The sequence below is a fragment of the Anas acuta genome, chromosome 8, assembly GCF_963932015.1.
Source record: "Anas acuta chromosome 8, bAnaAcu1.1, whole genome shotgun sequence".
Taxonomy (NCBI): domain Eukaryota; kingdom Metazoa; phylum Chordata; class Aves; order Anseriformes; family Anatidae; genus Anas; species Anas acuta.
In genome coordinates, this window is record NC_088986.1 from 22,632,288 (window position 1) to 22,653,635 (window position 21,348).

Sequence of the window (21,348 nt, forward strand, 5' to 3'; positions counted from 1 at the left end):
GCCGCGCTGAGGCGACGCCGCCATCACCCCGCGGTCACCATGGCGACCTTCCCCCTCACGGCGCAACTCTCGCGAGAACCCCCGAGCTGAGCCGCGATTGGCTGCCCGTTGCTAGGGGCGAGGCGGCGGGCGCCGCTGATTGGCTGCCGGCCGCGCAGGCGCGAGGCAAGATGGCGGCTCCCGCCCGGCGGAGCGTGGTGTTCGTGACGGGCAACGCCAAGAAGCTGGAGGAGGTGGGGGGGGGGCGGTTGCCTAGCAACGGCGGTTGCCTAGCAACGGCGGCCCGGGCCTAGGCCTCAGGCCTGAGGCCTAGGCCTGGCTTTGGGCCTAGCCCCGGCCCCGGTGCTGACGGGCCGCCCGCCTCCCGCAGGTCGTGCAGATCCTCGGGGACTCCTCTCCGTACGCGCTGGTGGCCAGGAAAATCGATCGTGAGTTGTGAGGGGGGCGGCGCTCCTCCTCCTCCTCCTCCTCCTCCTCCTCCTCCTCCTCCTCTTCCTCTTCTTCCTCCTCCGTCTCTTCCCGTCTCTAACTCCGTGTCCCGGCCCGCAGTGCCCGAGTACCAGGGGGAGCCGGACGAGATCTCCGTGCAGAAGTGCCGCGAAGCCGCCCGCCAGGTCGCCGCCGTCCCGTCTGCCTCCCGCTGCCGGGTGCTGGGTGTTTGTGGCGGCCCCGCTGCTGGTGCTCCTCGGGGGTGCCCCGTGTGGGGGCCTCTCGTGTCTCCTCAGCGCTGCGGGGATACGGCAGGCCCCGCAGGGCAGCCCCGACGTTTGTGGGATTTATAGTTTTCCACCAGTTCCTCACGGTCACCTTCTAAAGCTGCCTCAGGTTTTAAATAATAAATGAGTGAAGATTGGGGTTCATGGAAAACGCAGCTTTATCTTCATGGCCTCAGCATTCCCTCTCCCCATCCCACCGTTCCTGCCCCCCGTGAGGGCAGTACTGCACAGCTCTGCTCATTTTCCCCTGCCAGAGGTCTTCCCTGCCACTCTTCCCTCCCTTCTGCCTGCTGGGGAGGGCACAGGTTTGGTTGTGTCCCTCTGGTGAGGGCCCTCACTGAGGTGACAGAATGGCTGCTGGGTTTTTGTGATGTCCCTGTTATCCTGGAAGCATGAGAACGGGGTTGAGTAAGATAATAAGGTCGGAGGCAGTGCTTTCCTCTAGGTCTAATGCTTCTACCTTTTGCTGTAGGTTCGGGGACCTGTTATAGTAGAGGATACCTGCTTGTGCTTCAATGCCCTGGGGGGGCTTCCAGGGCCATACATGTAAGTAGGTGGGAACTTCCTTCAGCTCTTGTTTAGAGTGAGGAGCGCAGCTTGGCGGGGCACACTTCAAGGGGGACTAATGCTCGATGCACCAGAATCAGTAGGTTCAGGGAGGTGATTACTGGTCTATGTCCTTCACTTCATTCCACACCACCCTCTTCCAGGCTCTGCTGAGCTAAGCAAAGGCATCAAAGCTTTATCTAGTTATGTGTGTGCTAGAACTGGGTGTAAAACACGAACAAGTTGAATTGAGGAATGTACTTCAGCTTGTTGGTGCTCATGAGTGAGAACAGAGTTATTTACTTTGACCTTAGTACAGCAGTAAATCAAATACTGTTACTTTCGCTGTGTCCCATTTAGCTTAAGAGCTAGGTAAAGAGCCCAGAATGAGGTGATTTGACAGTACATTTCAGAGGGATTTAAAGAGCTATGAAAATGTAGACAACAGTGCCTCAAGGATGCCTTTATTTCTGAGTATTAATATCAAAAAGTCATCTCCTCTTTTTTTTTCTCCTTCAGAAAATGGTTCCTGGAGAAGCTCAAACCAGAAGGTACTGCCTCTTGTGCGCTGCTCTGCATGTAACTTGGGCTCCTGGGGGCAAATGGAGCTGTGGAGCCACGGGGGTCAAATCCCAGCCTGTGCTGGGTGCTGCTGAGTGTGTTGTCTCCCCACCTGGCTGCGCACTTTGTAGCTGGCTCCTTTTCTGTCTGTCCCGTTGTGCTCTCTCTCTGAGCCCGTCCCGTGTCCTTCACTGCTTGTGGTTTCCCCCAGGAGCTTCAGCGTCATTCCTGCATCACTGGGTTCCCAAATTGCTGCCCAAATGGGACTTCTTTGTCTTTCGCGTGGGGGACCTGGCAGACCTGGTTCACCTGGGGGACTTCTGGCTTCTTTACTGGCATCATGAGCGTCTATTTGACATTTGTTACCAAAGCTTTGTTAGCTTTGTTTGCTGTCATTCCTCTTCTTTGTCGGTGTGACCACAGAAGCTGCCGTGAGCTGTCTCTAGGTGGGTGTGTGGTGCTGTGCTGCAAACGCCCTGACCCCAGGACCCTCTTTGTGTTGCTCAGGCCTGTACAAGCTGCTGGCTGGGTTTGAAGACAAATCTGCCTACGCTCTTTGCACCTTTGCATTCAGCACTGGAAACCCGGAGGAGCCGGTGAAGCTCTTCAAAGGCCAGACACATGTAGGTGTTGATGGGGGGATTGTAATGCAGCTTTTGTAACTTACCAGCTCTCTTAAGGACAATGGGGTTTCGAAGGGAAGCAGTGCTGAGGCCCCACGACTCACAGGGCTTTTTGGCTTTCTCGTGGCAGGGGCTGATCGTGGAGCCCAGAGGCCCTCGAGATTTTGGCTGGGATCCCTGCTTCCAGCCGGACGGCTATGACCAGACGTGAGTCGCTTTTTGTCTGTAGCCCTTTAGTTTTAGGGAAAGGAAGGGCTTGAGGCTGCGTTTTGTTACCATGTCGAGAGGAATGTGCTGATAAGGAACGGTGGCAGCGAGAAAACACTGCCTGGACTTGAATGGGGTTACGGGGAATCCTGCTTTGGGGTGGGCCTTGGGGGTGTGTCACTGCCACTCTCTGAGCAGCCTGCACACAAAGGGGGGGTTCTCAGGGGCGGGGGGATGCCCTGCAGCACCTCAGCTGCTGATTCTGCCTCGCTTTTTCCCCCCTCCAGCTACGCGGAGCTGCCCAAGGCCGTGAAGAACTCCATCTCGCACCGCTACCGCGCGCTGAGCGAGCTCTCCGCCTTCTTCCTCCAGAGCAGCTCCGCGGAGCCCCCCACCGGCCCCAGCTAGCGGCTCCGCGCTGCCCTAGGGCCCTTCCCGCGGCACCCGGGCCCGCCCCTATTAAAGCTGCTCCCTCCCAGCCGTGCCCGCTCCTTTTTCTCCTCTCACCGGTCCCGGTCCCGGTCCCGGCGCGGCGTGGTCGGGGCGCGCCACCAGCGGGCAAATTTGGCGCGCTTCCCGGCGCTCAGCCAATAGGCAGCGGCCGAGGGGAGGGCGGCAGCCAATCGGCTACGCGGAACGGGCGCGCCGCGCGCGGGGGTGACGTCAGCAGTGGGGCGCGCCGGCGGCAGCGGCAGCGGGGGGCCGCGGGTTCGAGGCCGGGCCCCGCCATGGAGCTGCTGCCCCGCGGCCCCGCCGAGTTCGGCTCCTCCCGGTACTGGGAGCGCTTCTTCCGCCAGCGCGGCCGCCGGCCCTTCGAGTGGTACGGGGCCTTCCCCGAGCTCTGCCCCGTCCTGCGCAAGTATATCCGGCCCCGCGACAAGGTGAGGCCCCGGCGCGGCGGGTTGCGGCCCAGCAGGGTTTGGCCCCGCCTGGGAGCTCCCCCCCCTAACTCGGGTAGCGTCCTGCTGTGGAAGGCTGTGCTTGTTTGTCCTCTGAGTATGTGGTTGGGGGAGTTTTAACCCTGCTTTACCCTCCCCTAAATCAGCAACACAGAGAACTGGCTCGCTGAGGGGACACGTGGTGCCCTAAGCGGTGTCAGCTCCCGGCCCAAAACATGCAAAGCCTCCAGTGCCCTTTAAGCAAGAGCACAGGAGAGGGCCACGTGTCCCCCTAGGACGGGGCTCTGGGGGCTGAAACACACACATAATTCCCCCAGAGATATGCACTGTAGTTTCATCGCTCTGTGCCAGGGTGACTTGTCTCTATAAAAATGTTATTTTAGGGCCTTGCAGGGTGGGTTTGTAGGTCCTACAGGTGCAGCTTTCCATGAGCTCGTGGCTGATGCCCATGGTGTTTGCTTGTAAAATGCTTTGGGGTGTGTGTTCTGGGTGTTTGCAACCATCACAGCTGCCCTTGTCCCCCTCCCCAGGTTCTCGTGGTTGGCTGTGGGAACTCGGAGCTGAGCGAGCAGATGTACGACACGGGGATGTGCGAGGACATCGTGAACATCGACATCAGCGAGGCTGTGATCCGTCAGATGCAGGAGCGGAGCGCCAGCAAGAGGCCGAAGATGAGCTACCTGCTGATGGACGTGCTCCAAATGGACTTCCCTGATGCCCACTTCCAGGTGGTCCTCGACAAAGGCACGCTGGATGCCATCCTCACCGATGACGAGGAGGCCACTCTGTCCAAGGTGGACAGGATGTTTGCCGAGGTCAGCCGGGTCCTGCAGGTAGGAGGGCGCTACCTCTGCGTCTCCTTGGCTCAGGCCCACGTGCTCAAGAAGGCGGTGGAATACTTCTCCCAAGAAGGCTGGGTGGTGCGTGTCCACGAGGTGGCCGGCAGTGGGGACGAGCAGCAGTTTGTCCTGCCTGTCTTTGTGTACGTCATGACAAAGTTCAAGAAGATCCCTGGCTCTGCGCAGCAGATCCTGGAGATCTGCCCCGAGGAGCAGGACAAACCGATGCGGATGGAGAGCGCGGAGCGGCTGGTGGAGGCGGTGAGGGACAGGCAGCATTACGCCCTGCTCTGCAGCCAGCTGAGCAAAACCCCCTGCGGAGAGCAGCTCTCCCTGGATCTGTGTGAAAAAGTCAGCGGGAGGCCTCGCTACACACTGCACGTGGTCGACAGCCCCTCGGTGAAGCCCTCCCGGGACAATCGCTTTGCCATCTTCATCAGTGAGTACAGCTCCTGCCTGCAGCCTGGCACTGCTCCACCCAGGAGCTGCTGTACCGGCAGTGGTCCTGGTCCTGTTGGAGTTAAAAAAGGAAATGGCTCATTTTTGGGGGGTTTGGTTGATGTCTTAGTCAGCTCTGCAGCGGGACAGGTATTTCTAGAGCTGCGTCAGGCTCTGCCAGAAGGCCCTGGCTCTTGATCATCAGTTGTGGAGCGTGGCTGTAGGTGTGAGGCCGCGTCACGCAGCGGTACCTCCTCGTGATGCCTCTCAGCTCCTCCCTTGAAAGCCGGGGTGGTCGCGTGGGGACCGGCACCTGCCCGGGGCTCTCCTGACCGCAGCCCCCATCTGCAGTTCCACAGGGCAGAGAAACCGAGTGGCTTTTTGGGACGGAGGACGGGCGGAGGCAGCTGGCCGCCAGCGCTGGCTTCGGCCGCCTGGTGACCGTGGCCCTGCACAGGGAGCAGCGCTACGAGGGCATGGCCAGCATCCAGGCGGAGCTGTCGGGGAAGGTGATGGAGCTGGCCCCGCCGGGCCTCCCCGCCCGGCAGCAGGTGAGCCCGCTCGCTTGGCTACCCGAAAATTAGGGCTAGGAGCTCCTCAGCCAGCCCCGAGTTCCTCTGCTTTGAGGGAGACCGAGCTGTAATGCCTGATGTCCCCCGTGCAATGCCCACAGCTCATCCCACTGCCCCCCAAGCGCATCTGCTTCACCCCAACCCTCCCGCTGTGCTCAGGGCAGGGCCAGCGGCCGTCCCCACAGCCTGGCTGCTGCCCCACGTCCCCGTTCTCCCTGCAGGTGCCCTTCCTGTCCGTGGGAGGGGACATCGGGGTGCGCACGGTGCGGCACTGCGACAGCAGCCCCCTGAGCGGGGAGTACGTGGTGGAGGACGTCAAGGGGGACGATGCCTGCTACTTTCGCCGCCTCGTCTTCCTCAGCAACAGGAACGTGGTGCAGTCGGAGGCCCGGCTGCTGGCCCCTGCGCCTCCCCCAGGTACGCAGGAGGAAGGGAAAAGTCCTGCTGGGAGCTGCTCTGCCCCGTCCCAGCACGGCTCTGGGAGAGTTTTTGCTCTCTGCCTTGGTGGTGGGACAGGGTTGGGGTGGTGAGTCCCCAGTAAGAGCCCCTGCCTCCAGCCTCACCTTACTCCTTGTCCTTCAGGCCAGAAGAAACGGAGGAAGGACAAGAAGAAAGCCGGCCCTGCCGAGCCTCCCACGGCAATCGACAAGAGCTACCTGTGCTGCGAGCACCACAAAGCCATGGTGGCGGGGCTCTGCCTGCTGGGGAGCCCTGACCCCGTCCCAGGTGACGAGGTGGGGAGGGGTATTCCTGCCCGTGGAGCCCCAGCGCCCTGCCAGCAGCAGTTTTTGGGGCAGGCGGGTGGCTGAGGAGGCAGGAACTGTGCTGGGGGCTCACCCGGGCCCTCTTTTGGCAGGATCCCCGATTGCGGTGCTGGTGGTGGGGCTCGGCGGTGGCAGCCTGCCCCTCTTCATCCACGACTACTTCTCGCAAGCCCAGGTGGCCGTGGTGGAGATCGACCCCTGCATGCTGGAGGTGGCCACCTGCTGGTTTGGCTTCTCCCAGGGCGAGCGGATGCAGGTGCACGTAGCCGATGGCCTGGACTACGTGGCCAAGCTGGCAGCTGAAGGTACCATGCGCGCTGGGGCGGGGGTCCTGGGCTGCTGAATCCTCTCCTTCCATCCATCCTGACCTCCCAAAGAAACCCCGTGAGAGAGAAATGGCTGAAATGTGGCAGAGGGGACGCCCTGACCTCCCTGTTCATTGCTTCCTCGCCCCACATGGCTCAGCCCTGCCCCAAGGAATAAGGAGTCTCTGCGTTCCCTCTTGCAGCCCCAGCCCAGTACGACGCCGTCATGTTTGATGTGGACAGCAAAGACCTCACGGTGGGGATGAGCTGCCCGCCCCCGGCTTTCGTGGAAAAGCCTTTCCTGCAGAAAGTGAAAACCATCCTCAAGCCAGAAGGTACGAGGGGGGCTCTGGTGGTGCCCCTGCAGTCCCCAGGGTGGGCTCGCAGGTCCCGTGCAGGATCCAAGTGATGGGGCCGTGCCGCCCTTTCTCATCCTGAAAAACAGTGGCCGTGACCAGGATGGCTGCCTGGAAGCTGCTGCTCCCAGATTTCAGCTCTATGTGGTTTTAGTGGGCGTTGTGATGGCACAGAGAAAGGGAGCACGAGGTGCAGCGGATGGGCTGCAGCGCTGCGGGGTCGGGCGGGCTGAGAAATCCCCAGGGGTGTGAAGAAAGGGTGCGGAAGGCAGCGGGTGTGGGTGGTACCTGGGTAGGTACCAGGCGGTGGCAGGGACGTGGAGCTGGGCTGAGGGTGCTCCTCGTGCTGCCAGGGGCTGTGCGAGAGAGCGAGGGAGCTGGTGGCACCAGCTGGGCTGCGTTTGTGCAGGAGGTGATGAGCGGGGTGCTGTGTGGGGGATGTCAGAGCTTGCAGACTGCTCTTCTGAATCCCACATCCCTCTCGCCCTGCTGCAGGAGTCTTCGTGCTTAACCTGGTGTGCCGTGACGCCCGCTTGAAGGAATCTGTCCTGACCGTCCTCAGGGAAGTCTTCCCCCTGCTCTACGCCCGCCGCATCGACGGGGAGGTCAACGAGATCCTGTTCTGCCAGCCCAGCCCCGAGGGGCGGCGCGACCCCACAGAGCTCGGGGCACGAGCCCGGGTGCTGGAGGGGGCCCTGCAGCAGCCTGGGCGCCCCTGGGACAGCTCCTACGTGCTGGCGGACATGCTGCAAGCCGTCACCATCATCTGAGGGGGCCCTCGGTGCAACTGGAACGACAAAAGTCCCTGCGTGTGCCACGGCTGGGATGTCTGACCCCGTAGGGGCCGGTTCTGGCCTGGGTGTGTGCCTGGAGGACGAGGCTGGCACGGAGGGGTGCTCCCCGCAGCGGGACAGAGCCCAGCGAGGTTCCCGGGGGTGCTGGGGCCCTGCTCTTTGCAAGGGCCCCTTCGTGCAGTTTGCCTCTCAGGGGGCTGGGGAAGGGGGCTGGGACCTCAGGGGGGGCTGTGCAGCCCGTGGGACAGCGATGGGGTGGTGAGGGGTGCTCCGGGACTGGCAGGGCTGTGTGTGTCGGTCCCCGCTGCTTTCCTGCTGTGGATAAAACGTCACTCGGACCTGTCCCGCTTTCCTCCACGTCTCTGGGAGCTCTGCTCGCTGGCATCTACGTGGAAAACCCCAGTCCTGCCCTGAGGCTGGTGGCAGACGGGTGTAATTGGGCTGAGCGCCGTACAAATAAAGCTCAGGGCTGCTCTTCAGGCCCGCAGTGCTCTGCCAGGCTTATTTCCCCCTAGCAGTGGTGGGACACCACGGTCCCCTGGTGAGAGATGTCCCTGCGGCCTTGGGGCACACCGGGGAGGTGACACGGCCACGGGCTTTTGGGTTGGAAAATGTTTGAGCAGAGGTGCCCGGGGCTTGCTGCCCGCTCTGCCACTGCACCCGCCAGGAGGGTGCCCAAAGCCACCACCTCCAGAGCCTACGGGAGCCCTGGGGACATGCCAAGAGGAGCTCCCAGCACCCCTAAAAAAGGTGAGGCCACCTCCACTCCTTAGGGACACATCTGCCCGCTGCCCCTTCCACTCACCTTCCCAAAAACAGACCCCACCGCACCCCTGTCCCTCTGCCGCAGCTCTCCAGCCATCATCGCTCTGAACTGGGACCTGTAACCCCCCCAGCTCTCCCCATTGCTAAACCTTATCCCCCTCTCAGTGAGCCAGGCCCTCAGCAGCAGCTCCTGGAGGCCTCGGGACAGCAGCAGGCGCAGCTCAGCCTCATTTTGCAGCCACCCGCATCCCTCGCTGCCAGCAGCAAAGCCGCCGTGCCCTCACCTGCAGGCAGGAGCACCTGGAGGGGCCGCAGGCTGCCTTGGAGCTACTTGTACCACGAGGGTGTCAGCGTGGTGTCCCTCAGCCTCCTGTCGTTCTTCAGCAGGGCCCAGGTCACTCCTGAAGGTCCCCAGCCGGGTGCAGACCATGGGGACACCCCGAGGGCTGCCACCCTCTGAGCCAGACAGCAAGCGTGCCTTGGGATCAGAGATCGTGGCTGCTTTTTAATTCTGATTTGGCAGGGGGATCTGCTCGGGAGGCCGATCTGCACAGATCCCTCATCCCTTGCTCCCAGCGTCGTTCTCCTTCGTGCAAAGGGACAACTTTGTGCCCTACTTTCTCCTCTGGCTGGCCTGCTTCTCTGCAAAGGGAGCAGATGCTGTTTGTTTGTTTTTTTAACTGCTTTTGATCCTCCCCAGGCACTCAGTGAGTGTTGGTGTCCAAATTCAGGCCTGGCTGGCCCTGCTGCAGATCAGCCGTGGCAGCTCTGGGTGCCGTGTTCCCATTTCGGCAGTCACTGCGCTGCATCAGGGCCAGCGCGCGAGCTCTGCTCCGTGACAGAGGCAAGGCAGGAGCTCGAGTTGTGCACAAGTCTGTCTGCCCCCACGCTGTTCATTTCTAAATCTCTTTTTGTGATAAGCACCTTTTTTTTTTTTGAAGGGTGTCTGTTATCCATCTAGCTCGGCGATGGCAAATGTCTCAGCTGGATCAGCAGCGCTGCATTTGGGCTATTTTTAACTCCCTTTCCAATTCTCAACGTAATTCCAATGGCACAGATTAGTGTGTGCGCCCTTTATTTTATCTAAACCCTCTCATTTCTTCCCCAGCAGCAGCTCGCACAAAGGATGCGTTCATCCCTCCTTTGTCCAGCCCTGTGTTTCTGCCGGGTTTCCCAACTGCTGCGTAATGCCACATCCTGCTGGAAAAACAAAAGCCATCTATTAGGCAGAAAGTAACGATGAAATCCCAGCTCCTTGCAGCTGCCCTTGCAGTCCCTGACAGCCCTGCGACGCTGCTCCAGAAATGCATCTCAGCCCAAAAAGTGCCAAATGAACGCATGCTGCGAATACCTGAAATTCTTTGCAGGTAAAAGTGCTCCGCAGCTGGAATAAGTGGCGGGTAGTAAATTTTTCCCAGGGTCACCGTAACGTGCAGATAACGTATACGTTTGGCACCCGTTCCTGTTGGGAGCCCTGGCAATGTATGCTCTGTTTACCTCCTTTAGTCTCCACTTCCTTCCTCCCAGGCGTGGGCACACTGTAAACAGGGGGGATAGAAACAAGCGCTGCTGTCACTTAGCAACCTCAGACGGGCTCGGGGATGCTGACTTCTTTCCTTTCTGGATTTCCCAGCCCAGAAAGAGAGCCCTGTGCAGATCGTGGAGCAGCTCCGTCCTGACCCTGCAACCAGCCGGGGTTGCTCGGGGCTGGTCGTGAGACCTCCAGCTGCAGAGACCTGTGCCAGCGTGAGCCCGTCGCAGCACAGAAAGGGCTGCATCAGCCGTGTCCCGAAGGGTGGCAGGGCTGGGGAGTGTTTCCCCATGAATTTTTTCCCTGGGGGAGGCACTTGGCTTGCCTGGCTCTGTGTCCGAGGCAGGAGGCGTGCTGCCAGGCTGCAGCAGGGGACTGCTGCCATTTCACGGGGTGCCCTGGGTTGGAAAGCTGCAGGGAATCCTCTCTGCAGGCTGCAGTGCAGCACAGCCTTTCTTTGGCTTTCCCTCTATCTTTTGCAGCCTCAAGGTCTCCGTTCTGAGCTCTCCTCCCTGGCAGATGCCCGGGCACGATGCTGACTGGCACGGCAATGCCAGCGCCACAGAGCCAGGCGCTGAGCAAAGCCTGGGGCTTGGTGCCTGCGCTGCCTGCTGCCTTCTGCAGATCGGCTGCGTGAGAAGCTCTGCAAGGCTTCGGGTTGGTTTCTGAACCGAGGAGGAGGTGAGGAAGGTCCCTGGAGAGAAGGGAAAATCACGCATCAAGGAGCCTGCCTCTTCTGAACGTGTCCCGGGGGAGGAAGCAAGCTCGGCCGGGCTCTGCTCCCCGCTGGGCTCTGCTTGCTTTCCTCGCAGGGACAGCGTGCCCAGCTGCTCACTGCAGGCATCCTCTGTGGCAGTTCATATATATAACCCGTTCCTCGTGCAGGGAATTGCGCTGGCGTGTATTTATAAAGCAGCCTGGGGACCTGCTCTGAACGTCCCCGTTTTTAGCATCGCGCTGCCTGCTAAGGGAGAGCTGGTTGTGGGAAAGGAACGGTGGCATCTGGAGGTGACAGCCCCCTGCCCACCGTGCCAGGGGAGCCGGGGCTCCTGGCTGAGCCCAACACGTGGCAAAAGGCAATGATAAATATTGTGGGGCACAGCTCTGAGTGCAGGGTAACTGAAGATGTGCCTCAGTGCCCTTCCTTCCTCCTTCTTTGCCGATCTCTTGGAGCTGTTTGAAAAACGGGCACCCTTGTTTGCACGTGCAGGCATAACGCAAGTGTCCATGCTTTTTCCACAAGGTGGGAAATCTGTATTCTTGGCTTTTAGGGGGGGATATTGGATTTTTTTTAAGTCCTGGAGCTGCAAGGGCAAGCACGTCATTTAGTGGCTTTAATTCAGCTCAGGCAGAAATGGTGTTTGGTTTGGAAGCTTCTCAGATTCAGGGGAATAACTCAGTCTTCCTAATAATAGAAGTTAGCTCCTTATTTATTTAAAATTATGGAAGGAAACAAAGACCATTAAAAAGCAAACTAATGGAAAGGAGAGGTCCTCAGGTTACCAGCTCCAGGGGTGCACAGCATCGCTCCCAAGGAATCCTCCCTTTTCTAGGGGTCATTTCTCCCTTGTATGGATGAGGCCCTATTGCCAGGCTGCTCCGTAATTATTTCACTGGGGTGGTAAGAAGCGCTCCTACGCTCGCACCAGGAGGATTTTGCCAAAAAGCGATGCTGCTGTTCCTGACTCCCAGCCTCAGCAGGAACCCATGGGCTGGCAGAAGGCCAAAGAGCTACTCCAGTGCCTCCTGGCATGGCCTGCTTAGGCGGGAGCGTGAAGAAGAGAATCATGCTGCTAATTGGCATAATTATGTCAATAACCCCGGGCCCCATCTAGACAGAAAGGTTCATGAGGTTTTGCCTTGATGTCTGGGGGGGTGATCTGACCGCAGTGACAAAGCAACCTCTGCACAAGCTGTGCCTGTGTTATACTGATGATAAAAACATTTCAGCCCGAAATAAAGCACAGTCTCTCCTGGTGAGATGACCGATGGCCTCTTTGCTTGGCACCAGAACAAGTCCAGCTCTTACCTCGGAGAGGGGCTTAATGACGTGTGTGCAGTTAGGCCCAAACCCCCAGGGCTGTAGGCATTGACGGGGCACTGGGTTCCTCAAGAGTGTGCTGCTCACACAGCTGTTTGCTCTGGGCTTGTGGGTTGCTGCTCGGAGCACGAGGAGGTGCTGGCAACGTGTTCCCAAATCCGCCTTTTGTGAATGGATGTGCCTGGGGGCTCCTGCTGCTGCTCGGCTCCCACACAGTTATCTGTGTACAGTTTGCCTTCCCTTCTTGTGTTTATGGCTAGAAGCTGTTCAGCTGTAGGGATTCACTTTTTTACACTAACTGAGAGCCCCGGCCAAGAAGTTTTGATGATGCTCCAGCTCATTAGTGCCTGTCAGCCACTTGGATGTTCGCAGTCGTTCCCTTTTGTTTCGCTAGTCACGCTGAGCACGACCGGTGTCTGGCTAAATACAGAGGATAACCATCGCTGCAGGGCTCCAAAGCCTGTGTTTGGGATATTTCTGCCTTGTCACTGCTGCCAGCAATCACAGATAAGTCTCGTGCTACGTGCTCAGCGCAGCCTCAGCGTGTGCTTCCCATTGAACCCAGTGCAGTTCTTCCTCACGGCGCTGAAGCAAAGCCTCGAAGACCTTCACGGGAAGGCAGCGGTGCTCTGCTGGCTCCCAGCAGCGCTTCGGAAGGCTGCGGTCGTGACCTACGCGGGGGTAACCGAGCTCCCCCCGTTACCAGCACCCCACTATAGGAGCGGGGCGGGGGGCGCACACGTGGCCGCGCTCCCGCCACGGGGTTCCCGCCACGGCCGCGGTGGGCGTGGCCTCGCCGGCAGGGGGCGTGGCCTCCCGGGCGAGGCCACGCCCCCCCGCGGTCCGGCTGCGGGGCGCATGCGCGGCGCGGCGGCCGTTACCTGTCAGCGGCGGGGCGGCGGGGCGGCGGGATGGAGGGGCTCATCCCGCTCGTCAACCGGCTGCAGGACGCCTTCGCGGCGCTGGGCCAGAGCTGCCTGCTCGACCTGCCGCAGATCGCCGTGGTGGGCGGGCAGAGCGCCGGCAAGAGCTCGGTGCTGGAGAACTGCGTGTCCAGGTGAGGCGGCGGCGGCCCCTGCCCTCCCTCCTTCCCCTCCCCGCGGTCCCCCCCGCGGTGCTCGGCGTGAAAACGCCGCCCGGGTGCCCCTCAGGGTCCGTTCGCTTTGGGTTTGGGGTTTATTCCGGCCGTGTTATGTCTCGGTCTCCCTCCCGAAGGCTGTAGTGCGTTGCTGATGCTGGCTGCGTTGCCAGCATCCCGCTTCCCAAGCGCTCCTGAAGCCTCCAGAGATCCCTGCCGGCAGGCGGATCCTCAGAGTTTTCTTCCAGCAAATCTTTAAAACCTGTCGAGGTTTTGAGCCCTGTGTTCATGAAACAGCCCAAAATGCGTGCGTTGGGGAGGAGAGGCCTCTTGTCTTCCTTGTGTGTGAGGTGGCGTGGTGCTGGGCTCGCAGGCTTGGCTGGGTGCTGGTGGCTTCTCCTGGGTCCTGCTGGAAGGTCACAGCTCCCTGGTCTTGCTCCTTGCCTGGGGAATCCCAAATTCACAGATTTTGGGGGATCCCCATCTGATCCACAGGCTGATCCGCTCCTGTCGGGTGCCACGTACCCCTGCTCGCCCCCTTGCCCAAACGAGCCTGGGTAGCACAAAAGGTAGAAATGAGAAGTTTGGGCTGGTCTGGGCTGTTTGGACAAGAGGCTGGAGCCTGCTGCACGAGCAAGATGTGAATGTTTCGAGCAGGAATTATGGAGAGAAGCAGAGGGCAAGGACTTCTTGCGCCTGCGTACTGCCACGCACCCTGCAGGCGCTACCACAGGCTCTTCAGAGCAGAGTTTACCAGCGCATGTAAAGCACCAGGGCATCTCTGCCATGCAGGAGCTGCGGTCTCCAACCCTCTCTCCAAGTTCCCCATCGTTGTCCTATGCAGGAACTTCTTCAGATATAGCATCAGCTGGTCTGTAGGACCTCCATGCTTGCCAACTTTTGAAGCCTGTTGTGAACGTGACATTAAAATGCATTACTTCAAGCCTAGTTCCGTGAGGTTTACGTAAATATGTTTTGCTCGTGCCTCTTCTCCAGGCTGAGCGAGTGTGCGTGGTCAGCAGATGTGTGGTTGGTTGCTAAGTCGTGAAAACTTGATTGTGAGCCCTCAGCACCAGATGAGTAAAGAGCCATGAGACTGGAAGAGGGCTTCTGGTTGTCAGGTCAGCAGGCAAAACGTTCTGTACCTCTTCCTAGGACAGCCCTGTTTTTACAGGGTAATGAAGCTGATCTCTGAAAACCAGTTTATTGTGTCTGTGTCTGTCTTAATGTGCCTTGTAGAGGTAACACGTCTTGATGTAGAGACGTGTTGCACTCCTTTGTTTGTAGTCTGTTGCATGTGATGTTTTTAAGCACAGTGCAAATGATAATAGTAGTACCACAGCTTTGAAATTCTTGTCAAAACGAAATAGTCCCAGCATTGCTCTGAAATTTGAGTGTTAACTCTTATGTATTATTTTTTTTCACCACATGAATCGTTATCACTAGTGGAGTTTGAACTCTTAACCTTCAGAGGGACAGCTAAGATCTCCTCCTTTTCAGGAATAGCTGTAATTGGTGCCATGGGGTTAGGAAGGGCCTTAACTGCAGGCCCAGGCTGTTTTTTCTCTGCTGTCGGTAGCCACGAGGCTGTTGTGTCTCCTTCAGCGCTTCCCAGGGTCTTTGCTTGTGCAAGAATGGCTTTATTTTTTCCACGTGGACAAAGGAAACAGATTTGCTAGTTCGCAGGTGGTATTGGAGCTCCTGCATGGAGCCTGATGGCGCAGGAAACATGTTGGGCCAGGCTGCGTTATCCTGTTAGATCCTGGTGGTTAGATTGCTCGTGGGATCTACCTCAGCGCTTGTATTTCACGAGGATGAGTTCTTCATGTGTGCCTGCTTCAGCACTTGTGTGACAGCCAGGCCTGTGGGTATCCTTGGAGGCTGGCTTGGAGTGGAGCTGGCATGGGGCTGTGTCAGGTCTCCCAGTGTGACAGTTATCGTCCCTGTTTGGGTTCACATCACCAAGGTACTCGGCGCTTATTGCTCCTCTGTGTGCAGTGAGATCTTACTGCTTTTGGTAGTCAAGGACTCTGTTTGAAGTCCTTGACTTCTGGGTGTTGTGTTTGGATGAAAATAGAGACTCCGGAGGACAGCTGAGGACAGGAGCCATTTGCGTTTATGGGTTAGACCTTCGTGCGTGGAGCTCGTGGCTCGCGTTTGAGGAAGTGGCATTGTCTGAAGAGCATGGTAGGAATGAGTGTTCTTATTACCTGTTTCTCCCTGTGACATAAGTAAATGTGCCCATAAAACGCTGAAGCAGTGTTTAAAGCAAAGGGTCTACTACGGTCGTGATGGAAGCTGGTGGGAGAGATTGAAAAGCCCCAAGGGGAAGCAAGCTCCGAGTCCTGTAGGAGGTACCTTACCTGGCCTGGCTGCATGCCTGCGCTGAGCACAGGACTGTGACCCTATACGTCATTTGTGCTTTTTGAACATCTTGCTTTTGATAATAGCAGGGTTTCTTACAAGAAAACAAATGGCAGGAAGCAATCCTTGGAAACTATGTCCGGAGAGCGAGCGTTTTCTCTTATTCCATGTATCAAAATGGGCTTTCGAGATAACTAAAGGCACAGATGGCAAGCTATCTTGTCAGGGCCTCTTTCTCCAGATTTGAATTAAAGCCTCCTTTTATTCTAGCAGATAGTGAGAAATTAATAATTTAATTTCAAAGCTGAGAGCTATTTATTTCCTTTTCCGCCTAATACGGTATAAGCTGCGTGTAGGCAAATAATTGTTTTATAAGAGATGTGAGCTCCTGATTGTGAGCCTGTCAGTCATAATCAACCAAGAACTCTCATTTTAAGAGCCTGAGGTCTGGTTTTGCAAAACAGCTCTGCAGCTTTTTGATCTGAGACATTTTTGATGATTGTACGGCCACTGCTTAGTGTAGAGCTATTTATTATGAAATAGGTCCTAATTTTTGTTATTCCAAATACAGTTCCTCGTGTGCTGAGCTCATTCTGATTCCTTGAGATGGCGGTGGTGAAAAGGCTGCGTTGAGTCAGTAGGGGAAGAGAAAGGAGTTTCAGTCTGACCATCAAAGCAGAGAATTTCCCCAAAGAGAGTAGACACACGCTTTGCCTGCTTCCTGGGAGAGTTGTGGTTAAATCGGTGCAAATATTTTATTCTTTTAGTTACTAGTCGTCATTGACAGACAAACTTCTTTTTTACAGAAAGTTCACCTCTGTGTGCAACAGGCATGAGAAAGCCAAGCAATAGGAGACGCGGACTGAAGTGTGGCGCTATGTATTCTTTTTTTAATCTTAAGGATTTTCTGGAAATGAGAATCAGCCACTCCTTTTCCTGACTAATTAAGCCATTGTACAGCTGCATTGAGCCTATTAGTCTAGTTATCAAAATACTCCAGTGCACTGAAAGCAAGAATTGTTCCTGGGTATTCCATTAAGTGGAGAGAGTAGCAGTGAGACAGTGGCTCGTTTTGGTTGCTTCCCCAAATACTTTGTCTACATTTAGAGGTTGGAAAACAAACTTGGCCATTTAGATGTGATATCGATGGCCAGGTTTCGTCCGCGGGTATAACTCTGATGTGATTTTAAGCTCAGTTTTATGTCTGGTCTTGAGAACTGATACCAACAAAGTAAAACAAATGCATAGTTAAAACCAAATATGCTGACTTAATTTTTTCATATGTAAAGTAAAAGTTTTCCTTGAAACCTTGAAAGCTGTTTTGAGGATCTGTGGCACTTTAATTTTATTGATTAAAAGATCTCTTGTTCATTAAGAAAAGCTGTGCTCAGTAGTGAGGCAGGGTATAGGGAGCCCTGACCTGTATTCTGCTTGTAAGTCCCATGCATCAAGCAGTTCACAGCGATGCTAAATCCGTAAGTAATTCTTCTGTAAAGTGTACCTATGAGAATTCACGTGGTCTTAATATAACTTTGGCATTTAATAGGCGATTAGTATGTTGTACTTGTTTAGTGATCGCAAGCTTAGCATTGGAAGTCTGAGACCTAGCTTTCAGAAAAACCCCAAACCTCACCAAAAAAAACAAAAAAAATTAATAAAGTCTCATCTTGAATGCCTTCTGAGAAGTCCATGGTACAAATTCAATTGCAGTTGTTATGGGAAGTCCAGTCCATCTCTGCTTTTTAAAGGTAAATTGTCCTCCAGTGTGAGGTTTCTATGTTGTTTTTTTTTTTCTTCCAAGATTGTATGTATTAATTTGCTTTTTACCTGAACTCCTCCATATTAAGAACTGCACAGAGGCACTTCTGAGAACTCAGCAGATTGCCTGACTCTAACTCGACAGCCCTGCTACACCCTGCCTCCAGGAAGAAGCCCTATCCTTGGCGTTTGGCAGCGCTGGAAACAACAAATAACGCGCCCGGTTGTTGTCTTGCTGTTTCCTGAAGGGCATTGCTTCTGGTAATGGTTCAGACTTGTGTAATTTGCCGTTGTAGACAAAATAGGAAACACCGCTTTTCAGTTTAGATAAATGGATATCAGCGATACGATTATTTTGACATTTCCCCGTAAACATAGGAAGTGAAGCTGCCATGGACTTCAGCAGGGAAGCAAAGTGAGGATGCTGTTCTCCTGCCTGCCTCTGACTTGCTGTATGACCTCAAGCTGGTTTTTAAGCATTACTCGCATCTATATCCATGTGCACGTGCAATCTTTACTCTGTAGGTGGGCTTTAGATTTTTTTTATTCCTTTATTTTTAATTTCCTTCTATTTTTAAAGGCAAGGTTAGCATCTCATCTTAAAATCTGCGTGGAACGTCTGTGACTGTAGTCTAAAACTTGCTGTTGAGCATTTTTTCTGCTTTGTGTCACGACTGCTCTAGATATCTGTGTGACACCAAAACTGAGTGGTGGGTCTGCTTCGTACAGCTCAGGTGTGGCAGCCTTTCTCCTTTCCAGAACGAAACCCTTGCTGCTCTTCAGTTTGCCTCTGACAGCTTGGTCGTTGTTTGGGGTTTGGTATCCATCGGTTGATTATTGAGCAAATTGATAATCTTTGAAGGATTCATGCATTTCTTACATAAAGCCTGCCTAGGCTTGCCTAGATTGCAAGCACAGAGGGGCAGAATCCATTTTTTATTTTTTTATTTTTTTTAAGCAGTGCATTGCAAAGTAAAGCCTTTGGTAAATAGAAGCCTGTGAACTCCCCTTGTTCGCTGTGCTCGTGTGCGATGGGTTACTAGGAGCCCTTTTAATGCTGTGCGTCTGCACTGTAAAGCCTGTAGTGTAAATATGCTGAGAGCAGGAAATGAGCATTATTTAACTGTGACCTTGCATCTTTTTCTTCAGCAAGTTGCAGCGAGACGAACAAGGCAGCATTATTGAACTAGAGAGGAGCAAATCCCATTTAACCGCGTGCTGGGCTTTGATGTACTGCCAACTACTGTTGTCTGTGATAGCCTCTGGGATGCAAAGGAGACTGGAGCTGGAGATAAGAGAGGTTTTCAACCAAGGCATCTAGTGATAATGTCAGCTTTCATAATTTGTGCGAGGAAGTTATGCTTTTAATTCAATACCTAGCATAGTATTTTTGCATCCCAGTTCCTGTGCAGAGTCACCGAGATCTCCTTCTTCAGATACGTAGGAGTTCTCCTAGCTGTAAGAGGGCTCGATGTCTGCCCTCACAGCTGATATAATCACAGCTGGACTAATCTTGTGCACTCGGTGCCTTGTTTACTACGTGCAGCACAGCTGCCTACAGATGTACACGTGTATTCGGTAGTGCTTATCTATACAGGATGCTCCAAAATGGTCTGTGTGTGAGCTCCCCTGCTGAGAATAGGCAGGGCAGGAGTAACTGGAAGATATCTCTCTGTCTGTGGCACGAGTGGGTGAAACGGGTGAGGTTCCTGCTCCAAGCTGTGCTGCTGAAGGCATTTTTACCGTAATCTATCAGAGGCGATGTTGTGCCCTTGGGTGCTCACCTGTTAATTTGTCCAGGTGCTCCACAAATGCTGACAGAAGGTCCCCAAGGTCTGTCACTGCTGGGAAGCCCCAGGAGTTGCTCCTCCCCTGCCACCTCTCTCTTTTTGCTGTCTTTCTGTCTATAAATTCGGGCTGTCTTTGTGCAGCACTTCCCATTGTGTTCTCCCTCCATACATTCAGGGGGGAGTAGGAAAACTGAATCTGCTTGCATTTAAGCTTTGCAAAATGATCTGAAATGGCTTGCCTTGTACAAAGGAAGGTAATTGCACAGTTTGACATGTTTGACATAAAAAAGAAATGCATTTTCACATTGCTTCTGAAGAGGCAGAGATTTTAGACTCGAGTGGGACATGGCATAGCAGGTTGCCTGCTATATTCCCTACCCCTGCTTAAAAATTCTGTCTTGGTGGATCTGAGTTCAGGGCAGGGTGATTTGGGAGGAAAAGCAGAAGCTTATTTTGTCTGGGTTTTTGATGGTAGCACTGAAATCTGCATTATTTCAAAGTTCTGCAGCAGCAGAGTAGCCAGAGGTGAGTTATTTGCAAAGTGCAAATCATTAATTACGTAGCGGCTGGCTTCGTGCAGCTGAAATGTGCACAGGACTGGGGACGTTGCTTACTGTTTAACCCTTGCAATCAGAAAATCTGTTTGATTATATTGTAGAGGAATACTTTTTGCTCAAATCTTTTTTATTTTTTTGAAGAAACATTGTTAATAGTGCTTGTGGTCCAAAAGCTTCAGTGCACCGACAGCAATTTAAATGGAATAAGGAATCTCTGTTGTTCATTCCTCGTGGAGAGACACCAAATCTTGCTGCATTAGTATTCACCCTGAGGTTGGATGGGCTTTCATGCTCTCACAACGTATGCAAATGAGTCCCTTCCTAAGAGCAACCATATCTGATTAGGGAAAATACGGTTGTCCTGAGAAGCCGGCTTCACTCTTTCCGCCGTGAAAATCGGAAGAATTGCTGTTTGTTTTTGGGTGTGTGTGTGTTTGGTGGTTCCTCCCCCTGCCCCCCGGCTGGGAGTTGATGGGGAGCACCGCTGTTTCCGGAAGCTTTTGTCAAATCTTAAAGGAGAAAGAGAGAAAAGGGCATTTTCACAAATGGAATTGGGGTGATGCAGCAGAGCTTTGGACGCCTGCCAGGGAGGACAGATGCACCGTGCGCACAGTGGCTTGCCTACGAGCCTGCACGTTGGCAGCTTCCTGATCTGTTAATACAGCAAGCCCACAGCCCAGCATAATCACTGCAAACAGAGCACTGTTCATCTTAGCACTCCTCTGGGTTTGCCTGGCAAGTTTTCATAGCTGTGTGAGACAAATTTTCAGGCCTGTAAACGTTATTGAGACTTTAAAGCTTTCTATCACATAATAGATACATATTTTTTTAATACTAGGAAGTGCATTTACTTTGCTCAGTGAGCAAGCTTGTCTTTTTCAGTGCAGAAATGCCATGTAAGGTATGCCCCATGCTGCCAAAATATGACAATAGATCTGGGGGACCATTGGTGGTCTGTACCTTCTGGTCAAACATCCCCTCCTTTGGAGAACCTTTCGACTCCAGTCCTGTTTAATGGAAGACTTCACCACTGGGACTGGAGTAATTTTTGGCACTGATTTTCTCATAGCCCAGTAATGTTTCATGGGGAGGTGTGATAATTTCTGCTTGCTCGTTGAGCAGAAGAGCTGCTGCTACTTAGGAAAAGCATCTTCCAGATGTGGGAGGCGTGCAATGTCAGCGTCCATCCAAGCCTGCTCTGTTTCCAGCCTTCTGCAGAAGGAGGGAATCTCAAATGTTGTTTTCTCATCATGATGGTGACTGAGTGTTGTCACAGAACAAGCTGTAGTGGAGGTGCACAGCTAGTGTATTTTATTTCTTACCTTCAGAGTCTATGCTCACCGTATTCCTATGGTTTGGGGTTGGGTGAGGATTTTGTATGTTCAGGTATGGGTTTTGTACCTTCCCCCTCTGGATTTTTGTGTAGCTGGTCTCAGCTCTGTAAAGCAGTGAGGGGAAGGAGACCCAAAGAGATGTTATAGTCTGGTAGGTTGTAGTGCTGGGTAACAGCCACAAGATTTTTTTTTTTCTCATGTGAAAGAAAGGGAGAATTTTGGTTCAACTTGTACATGATCACCTGGGAGGGATGGGTCGGATAATTGAGCAGTCCCTGCGTTGGCTCAGCAGTGAGGGATGCTGCTGGGTTGGAGCATGGCTTCTCAGAGACGCCAGGCGTTGGAGCTAGGAGGCCAATTTATCCCCTCAGATCCAGACATCCTCAAACTGCTGACTACTCCTTTCTAACCCCTGAAGGCATGCCCAGCTGTGTGGGCTGCAGTGTGTAGTTACTGCTCCTGGGTATTGCGTTGCACCTTGGTTCAGCAGTTCAGCTCCCCTCTCAGGTG

The 21,348-nt window shown here is 54.7% G+C and overlaps 3 protein-coding genes across 15 annotated transcripts in view; all 3 read left to right on the forward strand.

Moving 5' to 3' along the window:
* Positions 1-80: 80 nt before the first annotated feature.
* On the forward strand, positions 81-3,131 carry ITPA (inosine triphosphatase). Its single transcript, XM_068690755.1, has 8 exons — positions 81-233; positions 371-428; positions 550-614; positions 1,189-1,262; positions 1,782-1,813; positions 2,331-2,446; positions 2,577-2,653; positions 2,941-3,131. The coding sequence occupies exons 1-8, from the start codon at positions 171-173 to the stop codon at positions 3,059-3,061; spliced, it is 606 nt and encodes a 201-aa protein (XP_068546856.1). The 5' UTR covers positions 81-170; the 3' UTR covers positions 3,062-3,131.
* A 40-nt stretch (positions 3,132-3,171) lies between these two features.
* METTL13 (methyltransferase 13, eEF1A N-terminus and K55) lies at positions 3,172-8,099 on the forward strand. Its single transcript, XM_068690752.1, has 8 exons — positions 3,172-3,534; positions 4,083-4,830; positions 5,181-5,380; positions 5,623-5,818; positions 5,984-6,127; positions 6,258-6,470; positions 6,674-6,805; positions 7,322-8,099. Exons 1-8 carry the CDS (start codon positions 3,382-3,384, stop codon positions 7,594-7,596), a joined length of 2,061 nt encoding a protein of 686 aa, XP_068546853.1. The 5' UTR covers positions 3,172-3,381; the 3' UTR covers positions 7,597-8,099.
* Positions 8,100-12,813: 4,714 nt separating this feature from the next.
* DNM3 (dynamin 3) overlaps positions 12,814-21,348 on the forward strand; it is a 182,154-nt gene continuing 173,619 nt past the window's right edge. For 4 of the 13 annotated variants that reach the window (XM_068690746.1, XM_068690749.1, XM_068690750.1 and 1 more), the window contains exon 1: positions 12,815-13,014. In XM_068690746.1, coding sequence (XP_068546847.1) covers positions 12,869-13,014 — 146 coding nt within the window. In that variant the 5' untranslated portion in view covers positions 12,815-12,868. Of the gene's footprint in view, positions 13,015-21,348 lie in introns of all 13 variants that reach the window. The other 9 variants (XM_068690740.1, XM_068690738.1, XM_068690736.1 and 6 more) reach the window with 6 other exon arrangements.